Source organism: Artemia sp. Qi Xiang Cuo, unplaced genomic scaffold, assembly GCF_049724085.1.
Source record: "Artemia sp. Qi Xiang Cuo unplaced genomic scaffold, ASM4972408v1 HiC_scaffold_22, whole genome shotgun sequence".
NCBI lineage: Eukaryota > Metazoa > Arthropoda > Branchiopoda > Anostraca > Artemiidae > Artemia > Artemia sp. Qi Xiang Cuo.
This window is the reverse complement of record NW_028297431.1, coordinates 880,662-897,937: the sequence shown is the minus strand read 5'-3', so window position 1 is coordinate 897,937 and position 17,276 is coordinate 880,662. Positions and strand designations below refer to the sequence as shown.

Sequence of the window (17,276 nt, the reverse complement as noted above, 5' to 3'; positions counted from 1 at the left end):
TCCGCATAAAACTTCTATCCCTTAATGCAAAATATACCAATTCCTCTCTTATATACAATCCAAAAAACTCCCTCCCTCAGTCCTCTTTTTATCCTCCCATAGAGTGGAAGATTAAAAAGAAATTATTAGAATTTAATTTCGAATGATCGAAAATAAATTAAAATATAATAACAGGTAAAAATCCCAATCAAAACATTGAACGTATTATATATATATATATATATATATATATATATATATATATATATATATATATATATATATATATATATATATATATATATATATATATATATATATATATATATATATATATATATATATGTATATATGTATATATATATATATATATATATATATATATATATATATATATATATATATATATATATATATATATATATATATATATATATATATATATATATATATATATAAGGCAAAATTTATTGGAAGATCAGCATAATGCTTTCCCAGCTTAAAACAATATTTCATATTATAATATTATTTGCTGTTTCATAAGCCGTGTCACAGAATCTTCGCTTAGATCGGAATATTTCCTGTTAAAACCACAAAATGTGTTCCCCTTCGTTTGATGTTTATGTTGCTTATCTAGTTTTTGAATGGGACTCTTAACATGATGAAAATACAATCTAAATACTAATGGATTCCTATTACCTTTTAATGCAGACAAACAACATCGTTACAAGAAGACCTAATGCTAGGGCCCCGAAAATTGCTACCATTATCCAGAAAATTCCTGCTTCCGAGTGATCCCTACTCAAAGGGATAATAGTAGAGTCTAAGGGCACCTGGGGGTTTGGCCTCTGGGGAGGTTCTCCAGGGGGAGCTTCCTTCATGTCCAACGATAATGGTTCCGACATCTGACTTGATGTATCAAGATGCTAAAATAGAAATTGTACCATGGAGACAAGTTATATGGGCGTCAAAAACATTATCGTACATAAGATGCATATTATAAAGGCAGTATTGAATGATGAGTTTGTTATTTGTATCACAAATGATTAACATAAGAATACTGATTAACATTCCCCCGAAAAATGAGTTAACTCCCGGGGAAGATTATTCTTGGAATAATATTCTTGCTCGTTAACAAAGTGATAAAAGGTAATTAAATAAATGATAATATCCGACATCTACGGAGAGGCACGCAAAGAGACTTATTTCACTGAGAGGAAGGGATAGGGAGGGGGGGGGCTAAAATTCGAACCAATACAAAGAACAAGAAATTTATAGACGTCAGATTTGAGAAACATAATTATCGTAGGCCGAAAATTAGTGTCTTTCCATAAACTTTCATATGGCCTAGCCCCTTGACTCGTTTTTACACATTTATACTTACATTTATCTCATAACAAACTTTGAGGGGGATTGGGGTCGTTATTCTATTAAAAAATGATTACATCCATACGTCCAGATATTTTATTAAATGTAGAGAACATTGTTAAACTACAGAATATTATCAAATAGTCAATTATTATCAAGTTATAGAAAATATTACCAATCTTCATCTGCTCCCAAAGTGAAGCAGCCGAGGATTTAGGACGATTTTCGTGTTTCCTCAAAACAAATGAAAGACCTAAGACACGAGACAAAAGAGACGTCCAAAGAGATGAGCAACAAAACGACCTAAGAAGCGTTGGAGATGTGCTTATTTCAGAAAGTAAAAAACAAAAGAATTTTAATGGAGGATATATACAAATTTAACGGCTTGGATATTCACAATTAGTAAAAGGCCTAACGCTGTAATTCCTTCAACGCATGCAATGGTGTATTTATGTTTCAGGTATCTTCTGTTTTAAAATGAACGTAATATTAAGTAGTTAATTAATTGTAGTTACAATTACTGATAACTGGCTCTTGGAACGTAAACAAAATCACATAATTAGTTGTTGAACAAAAGAAGTTACAGCTTGTTTTTAACATTTTCATCTTTTATTTTATTTTTATTGACCCATAGAAAGGCATTCATGTGTCATTCAGACCCAGAAAGGGTCTGAGGCTATTTCAGAATAAAAAAAAAAGAAAAAAAAGAACTGGGACGAAAGGCTACGGAAATTTACAAAAGGTCCATCAGGTACAACTCTAGGAAGAAAATTAATAGTTGGTTGACTAGGGGTGAAAGTCGTATGAAGTAATTAAGTAATGAATAAAAGCAATTAAAATCAAACTAATTGAGGTAAATAAATGGCTGACTAGTTGTTTATCATGTTCTAAGTGTCCTAAGTGGCTTGGCACTATAAAATTGACATAAAAAAAGAAGAAACAGAAAGCAAAATATGCCACAGAAAATTCAAATGCATACACCAGTTACTTCTGACCAGGGTTGCCACCTGATAAAAATAAAATCACTAAATTTTAGTCATTTTTTGATTGATTTAGTGATGTTTTTGAATTGTCTAGTGATTTATGGGCTGATTTAGTAATTTTTTCTTTAGGCAATATAAAAAATCATAATAAATAGTGATAAATCACTAGGGATGACAACTCTGCTTCTTACCAATCCAGATCGCAACTATTATCAAAGACCAATTTTGCAATAAGATCAAGTGATAATTTGCCAAAAAACATATTTAGCAACAAACGACATTTATTTTAGGGATGAAAGACAATTTTGTGTTTACTTTAATGTGCCACGCATTATTAGTATATTTATTCTAATGATGAAACTTTTTGCTATTAAGTTTAATAAATTTTTATATACTTCTGACAAAGTGCAAACTTGGGATTTATTACTTACGAAAGTGCTCCGAAATAAATTTAACGTATTAAAAAAAAAAAAAAAAAAAAAAAAAAAAAAAAAAATTTCTCAAAAGACTTTTATCATAACTGTATCCCAGAATACTTATGCTTGAAGATTTATAATATTTTTAACCAGGAACGGACGCAAGAAAACCTCGAGCCCCCCCCCCCCAGTCTTAAAGTTTCCCAAATTTGAGGGAACTTCCTATTCAAATTACCGTATAAAATTTGTTTATTTTATTGTCACTTCTTTCCCTAAAAATTGTCACTATCCCCCCCCCCCAAAAAAAAAACGCCTGATTAATAAAACACTTTTAAAAAATCAGCAGTACACCAACGGTAAGCTTGATAAGGCATGCTTCCAAGATAATGACAGCAAAAATAGAAAAATAACAATTAGTAAATCGAATAAGACCATCTCCTAAAAGTTTGATGACACAGTAATAAGGGATTTAGCCAAATATTTTAATCTACAAAAAGGACAATTACTACTGTCTCAGTTCTACTTTTGACAATCAAATGTTTACAGAGAAAAACAAAGAAGAAAGAAAAAACTTAGGAAAAGGAAGGGCAATCTCAACCATAGAGTACCACTATATGTACCTTCTGAGGTGTGTCAACAACCGCTCTGAGAAAAATTCTGTAGATTTTCCCATTTTCAAGCCGTTTATTAACAAAGCCCTTATATTCTTTTCCATCTCCAAGTATGAAATTGTATGGTACATTCCTTCGAATAAATCTGGCCGCTATGTAGGGAGACGTATCCTCCAATTTGTTAGACGCAGAAGATCGACCGGAATTTACCAACTGAAAATATTATATTGTCTAAAAACATTGTAATGATGTAATGTTTATTGGAAGAAAAAATACAAGGCTATACTAAAAAAATAAAATAATAACAGCTATTAACGAATAAAGGAACATTCAACTAAGTAAATAACTTATAAATGACAAATTTATAATTAAAAATAAATAATTAATAAGCTAAAAAATTAAATGTGATCCGTACATACTATACTGCTATATACATACCATACTATACTATATACCGTACATACGTACTTTATATATTAATTACCAGGCTTACATACCTACTTATATATATATATTGTCCATGTTATCATGATCAGTAGCCTACTATATCAAAAATGTGTACAATAACAAAAACACAAAATAGTCACACAACCACATATCCTCCCCCCCCCCTCCCCGGAGTAAGCTCCAAATCTCGAAAACAGAGAAAGAGGACAGACAAAATGTAGAATAAATCAAATAATAAACAAGAGAAAAACAGCTGATTCCATATTACCCATCAGGGAATAGGGAACTCAACAGACACAGCTAAAAGAAAAAAAAAGAGAAAAAACAAAGGTGAAATCACTCTATTACAACCAAATCGGAGAAAAAAAAATACATATACAACCACCCATTTATACTACTACAACTACTAACATCTCACCGCAGCACCTAGCCGCCCGAGGCCAACACAGCTACGCACGCTCCTCCTCTATCCCAATCTATTCAAAGCCTCCCTTTTTACACCCTCCCACGAAGTCCTCATTTCCCTTAAATCTTCCTTTACGACATCTTCCAACCCCAACCACGGACAACCTGCTTTCTGTTTAGCCCTCGACGGTTGACCGGAAAGGACAATCTTCGGCAATCTGTCATCCGTCATCCGCACAACGTGCCCTAGCCACTTCAACCTTTCTTTCATTATACCCCTAGAGAGTGGTATTGAACCAAATTTTTCGTACAACCTATTTTTTTTTACAATACGGTCAGTCAGCCGGGTACCCAGAACAATCCTTAAGCAATTTCCCTGGAAAACATCTAGCAAATCTCCATCCATTTTCGGAGCGCTCAGGCTTCAGAACCATATTTCAAAACTGTCATCACTGTAGCCATTTATACTACTACTACTACTACTACTAACAACTCACCACAGCACCAAGCTGCCTGAGGCCAACACAGCTACGCACGCTGGATACATTAGATATATAATAAGGGATATTATATAATTAGATATTATAAAGGGGCGTATATATTCGACGTTCTTTGAAAAAAGGGATGAGAAAATGAGCAGTGTAGACCGCTTCAGCTACCTGATTTTTTCGCCACAAACCCGATAATGAAGACAGACTATTCGATTGTCTTGTTGTTCTATCAAACAATAAAATTAGAAAGGAAGGCGAGGGGCTTACCAAAAAGGATCATGAGGTTCAAAAAAGCTTTCAGAGATAGTCAAATGAAAAGACTTTCTTGCTAGTTGATATTCAGAAGGACGAATTCTATGACTCGGTAAAATAGGACCTTAAATTCAAGCCAACATAGCAAGGGCAGAGGAGTTATCAAGGGGTAATGCTTTTGTCCAAAAGACGAATCCCGAGGAGATTAATCCCAGGCTGTTATATTTGAGGTATGACTGTAATAAAATAAACGCTGAAAGTGACTAAAGACGGGAGTTAAGACATTATAGATTTCAAATTTTTAAAGGAAGTAAACAGAATTCTGGGTGAGTTTCATATCCCTTAGCCAAGATTTAAATCTAGATGCTTGGTTTAAGGCCAAAGTCATCATTAGCTTCGAAAAACATGCCAATACGAAAAAATTATTGTCAGGCCTTAAAGTTAAAGTCTTACCGACCTGAAAAGATCTCCTGTGTTCAAATAACCTTTTCATTACGAAACTAATATCCAGTATATTCACTTTTACAAAGTTTAGATTTTTTAACTTAACATCTTACAAGTTACAATAGTTGACCTAGAACGAAGTAAAAATTGTTTATAGCATATCTTGCGCAAAAAAAAATTAGGAAACAATCCTCAAATGTACAAACAATCTTCAAGTATTAGTTTGCATAACTTCAAATGTGCAAACAACATGCAAGCTATAGCTGGTTAGAATACGTTTTGTGCAAAAAAAATAAAGAAAGAGAAAATAATCATCCAAGTGCAAACAATCTTCAGGTAATATTTGTACATCTTTAAATATGCAAACAATATGCAAGTAATAGCTGATTACAGTAGGTTATGTGCAAAAAAAAAAAAAATCATCAAATATGCAAACAATCTTCACGTAATATTTTGCGCATCTTCAAATGTGCAAACAATATACAAGCAATAGTGGTTATAGTATATTTTGTGGAAACAAAATTAGGAACAACTTCAAAATGTGTAAACAATCTTCAAGTAACGGTTTGCACGTCTTCATATGTGGAAACAATATGCTAATTATGGTTGTTTAGAGTATGTTTTGACAAAAAAAAAAAAAAAGGTTAGAAAACCATCTTCAAATCACCTAAGCTGAATTACAAGAAATCCCATTGGGCAATTTTTTCTAGATCGTCAGATCATTATCCTTGGTTAAAGGAATTAAATGTCGGATCTTACCGTATTGAGCGTGTATTGTCTGTGAAATATCTCGGTGTAATAGTGGATAAGACTCTTAGTTTCTCAAAGTAAATACAACGCATATCATCTAAAATTGCTCGGAGTGTAGGAATTTGGAGAAAGTTGAAATGCTTATTGCCAGTTAATATACTTTGATTGATATATTTTTCTATTGTCCACCCTTATTTGATTTATTGTGTTCGGTGTGTTCATTTATTTTTCAAACACATTTGAAGTCACCATGTGCACTCACCACGTTTCAGGTCCGTGGTTATGTGAGAAGATCTTTCCGCGAAGGAAGTTTTCATGGGGAAGGGACATTGCTATGAAGGGGGCAATGGGTTTCCCAGCATTATTTAAAGAAAGATCATAAATTAAATAAAAAAATAAGTTTTTCAACTGAAAGTAAGGAGCAACATCAAAACTTAAAACGAATGCTACTGTCAGTATGCTACTGTACGTGAGGACAAAGGCATATGTTATTTGTATATGAAAACAGTGGAAAGGTTTGTCTTAGTGTTAAAAGGTTTGTTTTTAGTGTTTTAGTGTTGTTCGGTGTGGTCATTTACTTTTCAAACACATTTGAAGTCACCACGTGTTCTCCAAAATTCGGCCATTCGGTTCTTATTAATTGTGACAATCGTATATCAGTAAGAGATAGTTATAAAAAATTAATATTTTACCAGTTTCAGGTCTTTTTAATTTTTTAAGGCTCTTTTTATGTTTGATATATTGCATATAAATACACCCGAATGTTTGATTGGTGTGTTTGAGAGATATTAGCCTGAATATGGGACAAGGAATTCGTCAGTAATTGGAAAACCGACTGAAAGGTCTACAAGGTCTGCACTTTCGATTTGCCATTTTCTTCATTCTATATGGGAGTCCCTTGCTTATGATATAGGGACCATTGCTTGGTATTTATAATTATGTTTTTTCTTCTTTTTTTAGACAAAGAAGGGAAATAGTATACAATAGGGTTGTTATGCTAGATTAGTACAGTACAGTCTCATGTGATGATTTTTTTGGCTTGTTTTTTGTTTTGTTTCTTGTTTTTTTAGGGGAATCAATTGATGAGTGATTTGTTTTGTAGTTTCGAGAATGGCCGCACTAGCCATAAGGCTTTTTTGTAATTTTTTCTTTTTTGTGTTTTCTAAAATAAATTCTCTCTCTCAGATAAAACAAAATTAATACCATATTAATCGAATAAAATTATTAAATAAATCAAGCTAATATGCCTATGAGCGTATTTTACCTCGTGGGTTAAAAATGTATCCGGATTCCTGTTCATATTTTTCTTATCCTCAGGTACAACAACGAGGAAATAATGACTAATAGGTCCATACTCTTCGGACGCCTGAGGCAAAATAACACCAATTTCTTCACCATCAAAAACGCCATAAAAATCTGGATTTACAATTGGCAGCGGTGCTGCCATCTGAGTCGTTACTGTAAGACGGCTAGGCGGTCGATAGCTTTTATCAGATCCAACAGCACTGACATTAACGTTATAGGTCGTGAATGGAGTGAGGTCGTTTAACGTCATCGAAGTGTTTTGCGCTGGAACATCTATTGTGGTCATTGGTATGTTAACGGTTTGTGTTATACCCTGAGCGTCAACAAATTCTTTTATTGCATCGTAAGTTACCTATAAAAATAACATACTTAAAAAGAATACGATGTTGAATCAATTTTTGATGATATTCGGACAGATCTTCAAAGCAACGCCATACTCGAGGGGGGGGGGGATAAATGAAGGTCTAGGTTCTAATACAATGTCATGATATAAAAAAAAACCTTAGCCTACTTGCATCATCAAATAATTATTGTAGAAGTAAATGATCAAAAGGCAAATGTGGCGTTGGAGTTTTACAAAAATCAGTCTAGGTCAATCGATTACTGATTATATTTATGATAATCCAAATGGGGAGGGGGGGGGGAGAACAGTTTAAGCTATATTTTTTAGTGGGTCCAAATGTTCATCTAATAATATTCTTACCATACCAAGAAAAAAAGGAACTACGGCACTGAATAGAAAAGTAAAAAAAAAGTGGGCCCATTGAAACTGTTGAAATATGTCCGAGAATGAGATTATTTGTACCTTTTTACGAGAACAAAGAAACAAAATAGGGGGTATTATGAGAATCTCAGGAAGCAGTTTGATCTCTGGGCTTTTCAACATTGGAAGAAGGATAGACACGTAATAAATTTAATAATTGAATTAAATGAATGAAATCAATTAAGTCAAATAAAAGTAAATGATATATTGAATATTAAGAAAGTACTATAAATTGAGATTCGTCATGCTTCAATTTTTTAGAAGAATCATAGGCTAACATTTGAAAAAAAACAAACAACTTTTTTTTGAAGAATAAAAAGAGACAAGTAGCTAAACAGGACTTGACATCAATTATAAGACTACATGGTCTTAGAAGTCAACATGGTCCAAGTCGTAAGAATATAAAATAAAGAAAGTAAAATTTAAAAGTTACTCATCAGGATTCAAAATCAGAACAGATCTGAACTGAGAACTACAATGGTAATTTTACCAATATTTCTGCATTTGGGAGCAAGTGGGACAACATTTTTCGTGCACCAGACATTAAGCTATAAAGCAAATGGGGTTAAACTCTATTTCCTACATCTATAATAAAAGAAAATCTATTATTAACCTTTGATTTTTCGGCAATCTAGCCCACCCCCCCCCCCACCCCCCGACAAAATTTTTGGCTACAGCCCAGTATTTATATATATATATATATATATATATATATATATATATATATATATATATATATATATTATGTTTAAGAGGTAATTACTTGGCAAAAAAAAAAAAAAAAAAAAAAAAAAAAAAAAAAAAAAAAAAAAAAAAAAAAACTTTCGTCCTAATCCAGCAATTGAGACAAATGTGCACTTGAACGAGGCTCTCACCTTACACATCCATCCAACTACCTAGGACCAAACAGTATACCCAAACCATCAACCAAATAGAAAAGTCCAAATCCATGCAAAGTTGTCATCAATAAATGTAAGTCGTTGTAAAATTACCCACAAAAGCACCTTAAATCTAGCAAAATATTTCAAAGTAAAACCTTCCATTTAGGACTCATCAGAAGAATACCACCGGCCTTTACGGGTTTCGAGGCTTTACATTCTTTACCCAGCACGGTGGCGCCTCTACCATAAGATCTATATGGTAACCCTATGTCAGGCCGAACCTGTGAAATACATGCATACTAGTCAAAATACTAGAAATTACCTACAGAAAGTGTTTCAATGCTTCCACAATCACCTCCCAGAGTTCACTGAGAGGCAATTCTTGAACAAACGAACACGTACATATGTATCTTTTATTGGTATCTGGAACCAATTACCAATTTAAAGATCCTCAAGCTTGTTTGAAACCCCTAGAAACTCAAAATGCAAGAACTTATATTAACATATCTTTCAGTATTTCCTTATAATTTTTTTGTATATTTACTTAAGAGTTCATGATACATGAAACTAAATTTTTTGAATTACCAACTAATTTTTTTGGCTGAAAAACATCTTAAGATCAGTTTTTCGCTAAGCTTTTTACATCTATTTTTAAAATCTTTGTAATTACTGCATATTTTTGCATACCTAAATAATTGGGAATAATAAGCCAAATAAGTAATATTTGAATGTATATTACTTTCAAGATATGGAAAATTAATTACTTCAAAATTAAAATCATCCGTTTTATTATATAATTTAAAAACTAATTTATTATTATTTGAAATATTAATATTTAAATCTAAGAAATGGTCGGAGTGTCCCATCCCATAGCTAGGCTCAAGAATTAACTCTTGTGGATAAATATTTTTTGAAATCTCAATAAACTCTGAACAATTTATTACCAAGAGATCGTCCAGATATCTTTTATTATTTGAAAGGTTATATTTTACGCTGCTTGGGCTATTTTTATTTATCATATATTCATATTCTAATTGACTTAAAAACAGGTCTGCTATGAATGGACTTGCATTCCCACCCATAGGAATACCTACAGTTTGTTTATATAAATTCCCACTAAATCTTATAAATGTGTTAAATAGAACATATTCCAATAAATCGCATACCATATCCAAGCTATAACATCTTGAATTAATAGTGCTTCTAAAGAAATTCGTCCATCGGGCTTTTTTATTAAAAGTATCAATTTTAAAAAATACGATATTAGACAAAATAAAATATTTCTTTATAACCATTTTCAATTTTTCGAATAATAAATTTAGTGAAAATTTTTTATAAAATTTATTAAAATAAAATGACTCGACTCTTTTAGCTGAAACATTCACCTAAGAATCTATCACTTCTAACGAGTTATTAACACTCCAATATGGGTTAAAGTTAGAAAATTTTTTAATTCCAGAGCAATATGCTTTAAATTTATTTCTAATTTCACCTAAAATTAAAGATAAATCAGTAGCCGCAATTCTGGTTGGACACCTGGCTTCCCCAGCAATAAAACGTGGTTTTGGTGGATTTTTGTGAAATTTTATCGTCCAATATAAGAAAGGAAACTGTTTGTCATTATCATTTATTTTAATATTGAAATTTTTCAAACTTCTTTCTTCTATATTTTCAATTAAACTTTTCTCCTCCATATGGGCCTTTTCGTATGTATTTGTTGTTTGTAACTCTTTTGATAAAATATAACAATAGTTTCTGACAAATTATGGCAAAATTATTGCTAGCCTTATCAACTGGTACAATTATAAATTCATTCTGTAAATTAGCAATTGCTTGTTTCATATTGGCATTATAAAATATTGATTTTTTCAAAGAATCTGTAGGATTAATTCTATACATGTTATTTCTTACACTAGTCAAAATCAAATTTATCCAATTCTGAAATCTATCTTTAGTAATTTTCTCCTTCTTGCACCAATTATCAATAAATACATTTAAATCATTCTTTAATCCACTAAGAATATCTGCTGGCCTCATATGGTAAGAAAGACGGAACTTAGCCCCCATTTTCATGATCTTTTGAATATCACGATGCTTTATAATGAACAAATCCCCCGTTACAATATGCTTATAAGTTTAATCCCCATACGGTAAAAAGTGCTCACAATTACAAACCGGTTTCCAATTACTCCCCCTGTCCAGTTTTTTAAGTATTGAATTATAGTTAAAAATTCTTTGACTAATTGTTTTTGAAAATATTTGTTTTAAAATTGGACTACCATTATGTACCAAATAAAATGGCAGGGTATTCTTTACTTTCCGCTAGCTTAAGAGTCTTGATAAATTAATATCTTCTATTTGTTTAGAACAAAAATTAATATACAAATATAATCTATTATCATTATTTACAATATTTTCAGATTTATTGTATTTTGAGCTAAATTTTGATTTAGCTAAAATACAAACTGCATCATAAATTAATTTATTTTTTGAGTTACATGTTGTACTATTTTTTGCAATCCGGAAAACTTTTATTAAATTATTCTTTGATAACCTATTTAAAGATTGTATTAAACTAATCATTCCATTATTCTCAAATGTGTAACCTAAATCGATTAAAAATGCATTTAAATCTAAATAATTATTTTATTATTTTTCCTATGTCCTCTTGATCTGTTTTTACGTTTAGTGGGGCAATTAAAAGAAGGGTGCTCAGTTAACCCATTGATACAATTAGCAACTACATTTGACATGTCTCCGTATTTCGCAACTCGATCATTTAGCCCAAAAGGATACGCGGTAGCCTGACCATGGATCCAATACTCTTCTTGTTTGCGTAATTTATTATTTTTTTCCTCTTTAGTAAATTTTTCTATGTCCAGATTTTCTAAAATTGTAATAGTTAGATTAGATACAGAGCAAGTAGCATTATTACACTGTTGAACTAGATAATTATTAGTTTTTTAATTGGTAATTGTAGTTTTATGTCCCAAAAATCTCTTATATATATTGTTAATTATTTCTGCCACATCCTGTAATTGACAATTTTTAAATTCTAGTAGATATATAATATTATCTTTTTTAAAATTTACCTGTCAATTTAATAAAAATTGAAAATTTTTACTATATAATGTGCTTTTAACATAACTTCGTGGTATTAAGTTATAGTGACAAATAAAACAAAGACCATTACACTTACTAATATTTGGCAGACCCCTTTGAATATAATCTTTACCAATATTATTCAATATAAAATACGAAATCAAATACAGCCAAAACGACAAACAATAGAAAAATCCAAAACATCTCCAAATATATATATATATATATATATATATATATATATATATATATATATATATATATATATATATATATATATATATATATATATATATATATATATATATATATATATATATATATATATATATATATATATATATATATATATATATATATATATATATGTATATATATATATATATATATATATATATATATATATATAAATCAAATTATATTCTACATACATTTTCAATTGGTTTCAGCATTAACGGACCAAAAGGTGACCACAAATCAAAAGCCTAAAAGATGTTGTAAAACAAGTTTGTCTCCTGATATGTTAAGTAAGTTTCAATTATTTTATGCTCTTGCTTTGATCCTTTGTATTCTGATCCTTCACTTTACAAACTTGTTTATATTTTCAAAACCTGAAGGATCCGTAATTTCAATTTATTTTTGTATCTTCATTCTTTGTATTTCGTAAAAACCATACGTATCTTTACGTAAATTGGAGTTACTTACCATAATTTGAAATTATAATTTACCATAATATATCTCTGTATATTCAGACTTTGTATTTCGTAGAGCACAAATTCATCGCCGAACAAGTTACCGAGTTATTTGAAAGAGTTATTTACCTTCATTCTTCTTTCATTTGAGTCCATTTATTTTATTAATTCCAAGTCACTTTTGAATATTTTATTTATAAACATTATATCATATAGTGAATCTAGATTAGTTAGTAAAGATTTTGGTTCCAAACTAAGAATCTGTTGAACAGCGGAAATCAAGGGAAATGCCTACAGCATTACCTCTTTAAATAGAGATAAGAAAATGTTGTGAAGTAGCTTGGTATATAGTTGCTTGGTAACATAGTCGTGTTTCATGAAAAATATTTCATAAAAAATACGTAAAATAGATAAAAAAAATATTTCAAAAATATTCCTTTCATTTATGATTTACCAGGAAGGAGTGAACTGGTTCTTGTTTAAACAGAGTTTTTAGGTAGAAGAATAATTCCTATTAAAATGTCTTGGTTTCATTACATGACATATATATCGTATACAACAATGATTTATCATAACTTACTAATTTTACATTTTAACATATATTTGGATCTTCCTTTTTTTGGTATTTTGTAGACAAAAAATTTATCTCATGATTTATCTATTAAATTTAATTCAATTTAATAAAATTATTTTTTCAATTAAGATTATTAATCAAGATATTCTGATTTTAGCTATTAGTGAGCAATTATAATAATGATGATGGCTAACTTATGATTACCATTTTATAACAGTTAATACTTGCTTATGTGATATTTATAATTTATACAAAGTGTAATATTATTATTAAATAGTATTTATAAGGTAATAGTTGGAAAAAAAAAACCTTTATTGCGACGTTGAAAATTTTTTTTTTTGCGAGGGAAACATATAATTGAATGAAAATTGATTGTAATTTTTAGAGACAAGAACACAAAAAAAAAAAAATAAAAAAAAAAAAATAAAATTGTAAAATTGTACTTGATAAAGACCGAGTTATATAATTCATAGTGTTTTTAAGGAAAAACAAAAACCGAAAATTTGTTTGTTTTAAAACAAAAAAATATGTAAAACAAAGTATAAAAAATGGCAGACTCAGATGATAGAAAATTAGACTCTGGATCTGAAGGTCATGAGTCATACTGTGGATTTGTCTCTGAAATAAATAGGAAGGAGAATTTTCTCCAAAAGTACAGATTTTCTTCGTGTTAGTTAATCTGTTTAACCAAAAATACCACCTAGATATTCAAACATGGACGCCTACAAGATTTTAACACTTTTTGATTAATACTTTGCTGGTTTTATCTTGTTCCCGAAAATTAAGTTCAGCCAGTTCAATTTAATGATGGTTCATTTACACTACAACTTACAACCAATCACAATAGCATAAACTAAAACCTTACGCTATTTTACGCAATCTTACGAAATAAGTATTGTCCGAGAAGGAGGTACTGCAAATTAGATTCGAACTTTACTTAAATTTTTGTGTTACTTAAATATGTGAAACGTTAATACTGACACTACATTAGCAAAAAAAAGCGGACTTTGTTGGTTAATAAATTTTTAAAATATATTTTGGATTTTTCCGAAAAAGCTTTTCAAGCTTGATGTTTTTTGTTTTTTTTTTACAGTTTTTTATGATACTTCTGCTGTTTTTTGAAGCTAAGTTTGTTTGTATAATTGATTATTAAGGTAACTTAAGTTTTAAATGACTAGTTTAAATTTGGAATCTTAAATTTAAAGTAGCGTAACTTTACCAATTAAGATAGGAAATTACAACAAAGTGTGAAGACCACTTAAACATTTAGTCTTCTTCTAGCTTCAGTTGCATCTAATCGTAGATCATATTATCAATATTCTTTATTTGAGTAAGATGTCGTACTTTAAGCCATGCTAAAATTAGTCAGGTCATCTAAATCAGATTCTACGTATCAAACTATTGCGTATCAACATATTCAACAGTAGTTAATAATGATATACATAAACTTTAATGTGCTAAATTATAATTAAAATAAATGGAAAGGAGAGGTTCAAATAGGATGAAAAGAGGTTGGAATGGTGTTGAAATAAGATATGACAATAAAATTTGGACTAAACAGCAATATTATGAAATTAACTGCATTTTGCATTGTTCACGTTTTTAGATTGTTTTGATGCTTATTTAGAACGTCCAACCGTTCACAATAAGGAGAATTTAAAATATAATTTTTTTTTGTAATATTCTAATAAAAGTAATTCTAAATATATTCCAATTAAATATATAATTTCTTACACACTTAGATTGAATTGCAGTTTAACCAACTACCGTTAATCCAGGGATAGGCAAGGCTATTTAAAATTTTGTTTTAAGGAGGACAAACAATTTTTCTCAAATTTTCATAGTCCATAATACCCTAGGGTTGTTATTTTTCTTTTGTATTTTTGTTTTTTTTTTTATTTTTTTAAGTTTTTTCTTGTTTTTAATTTTTAAAATACAAAAGGTGGAGATATATCCCCAACAATACCCACAAAATTCCAAAAAAACCACAACCATCTGATCCCCCATGCACTACCTACGAACTAACTTGGTACCCCAACAAAAATGGAGTTATGACAAATTTAAAAGTGTATAAAAAATTTTGAAAATAAAATTTTTTTTTAAAAATAGAAAAATTATAAAAAACAATGAATTTCGAAAGCAAATTAAAAGCAAAAGAAATGGCAACAAAAACCGAAAAGGAGGAGAAACATACAGTATGTCTATATTTAGCCAATTCATTATTTACTCATAGCTAAAAAAAAAGGTTTCGATTGAATTACCTTGTAACCAACTGGCCTTAATCGAATCGGTTGTTTCCATGACAAAAAGAACACCTGCGTATGAACATCATGAGTTATTAAATCTTTGGGGACTTCTTCAGGTTTTAATGTCACTGTCACTTTTTCAGATAGTATTCCAAAGCCGGATTTGGTTCTAGCGGCAACTGTGATGTCATATTGGCTGTTTCTTTCAAGACCTGTCAACTCTGATGAGTGGGTAACGGGACCACCTTTTTGCGACCATTCGTCCATGTCCTCCACGGGTGTCATGGCATAAAATACCTTAAACGGTACATGTCTCTTAATACAAGAGGCTTATTATTTTCATTCAGGAGATATTTCCATTAAAAATTGAAGTTAAAAAAAAAGTCTGGTATACCCATAAAAATTTATTTCACGCATGATGTGCATTAGAGGCAACCATAGGGAGGAGTGGGGGGAGGGGTCCTAAAAAAGACAAATATATATATATACATTATTGCAGCGGTAATTTAAAAGAAGTTATGTCACAGATATGACGGTTAAATGCATTTGCAAAAGTAGGATTAATAGCTAATATTCGTGTACTCAAAAGGATCTATTCCTTTAGTTAATCCATTTTTTTGTACTTAGTTAGCTCAAAAAAAAAACAAAAAAAAAAAACTTTTAATTACGTTTTCAAATTCATAGAAAACAGTTATAAAATGGAGATTGTGATGTTTAATTAGTTTTTGCAGCATATTTTACATATAAATAAAACGTACTTTGTAAAATAAAATGAGTGTTGATAGAATCTAGAGCTTATTTTTGTTGCCTTATGTTTAAAATTCTTATTATTGTTTGAAAGACTAATATATATTTTCTAGTTTTTCTGCTCTTCTAAAAAATTTATGCCTTTTAACAGAACGGCTTTTGAATTATTACAGCCAATTATAGGAACACAATAGAATAAATATAAAATTTGGATATTCCAAGGGCAGGAATCTGTCGTCCATGCAGGACTAGTTTATTTTTTAGAATTTAAATCTTCAAACTTCTATCTGGGTTTTTCAAAACAAATAAACTGCTTAAAAGAAACTTTTAAAGCATTGTATTATTTTCTTTCTGTATTTTTAAAATCCAGATTTAATTGCCGATAAGTTAGACATGTTTTTCTCTATTTTTAAGTAAACTTGATTTTGTTTAGTTTTCCTTTGCTTATTTATAGATCTTAAATACTAAATATTAAAAAGATCATAAAAAATTACAAAAAATTATAAAAATTATGACCAAAAAACATACAATAAAAAAAAGAATCAGTCATCAAATTCATGGATAAGTTACATCATTTGACATACTCGTAAGTAAGCGCATATTTCGATTTTTTCTGATATTTTATTTCTTTATTGATTTTTTTCAGAGAAACACCGAGTAGGTTTAAATCAATAGTCGAATGTCCGTAAAGCGCAATATTTGAGGTAACAAGGCCACATGACCATAATAAACCCGACAGAAAATACTATAAAATAAAGGTATAACATGTCAACATACACATATAATTCAATAACGATAAAAACGAATTTGAAAAACTTTA

At 29.9% G+C, this 17,276-nt stretch overlaps 1 protein-coding gene across 1 annotated transcript in view; it reads right to left on the bottom strand.

Moving 5' to 3' along the window:
* Positions 1–674: 674 nt before the first annotated feature.
* LOC148939026 (tyrosine-protein phosphatase Lar-like) overlaps positions 675–17,276 on the bottom strand; it is a 67,731-nt gene continuing 51,129 nt past the window's right edge. Inside the window, exons 7-10 of the mRNA XM_089107343.1 lie at positions 15,725–16,006; positions 7,411–7,803; positions 3,367–3,570; positions 675–905 (exon numbers count right to left, since the gene is read on the bottom strand). Coding sequence (XP_088963469.1) covers positions 675–905; positions 3,367–3,570; positions 7,411–7,803; positions 15,725–16,006 — 1,110 coding nt within the window. The remainder of the gene's footprint in view (positions 906–3,366; positions 3,571–7,410; positions 7,804–15,724; positions 16,007–17,276) is intronic.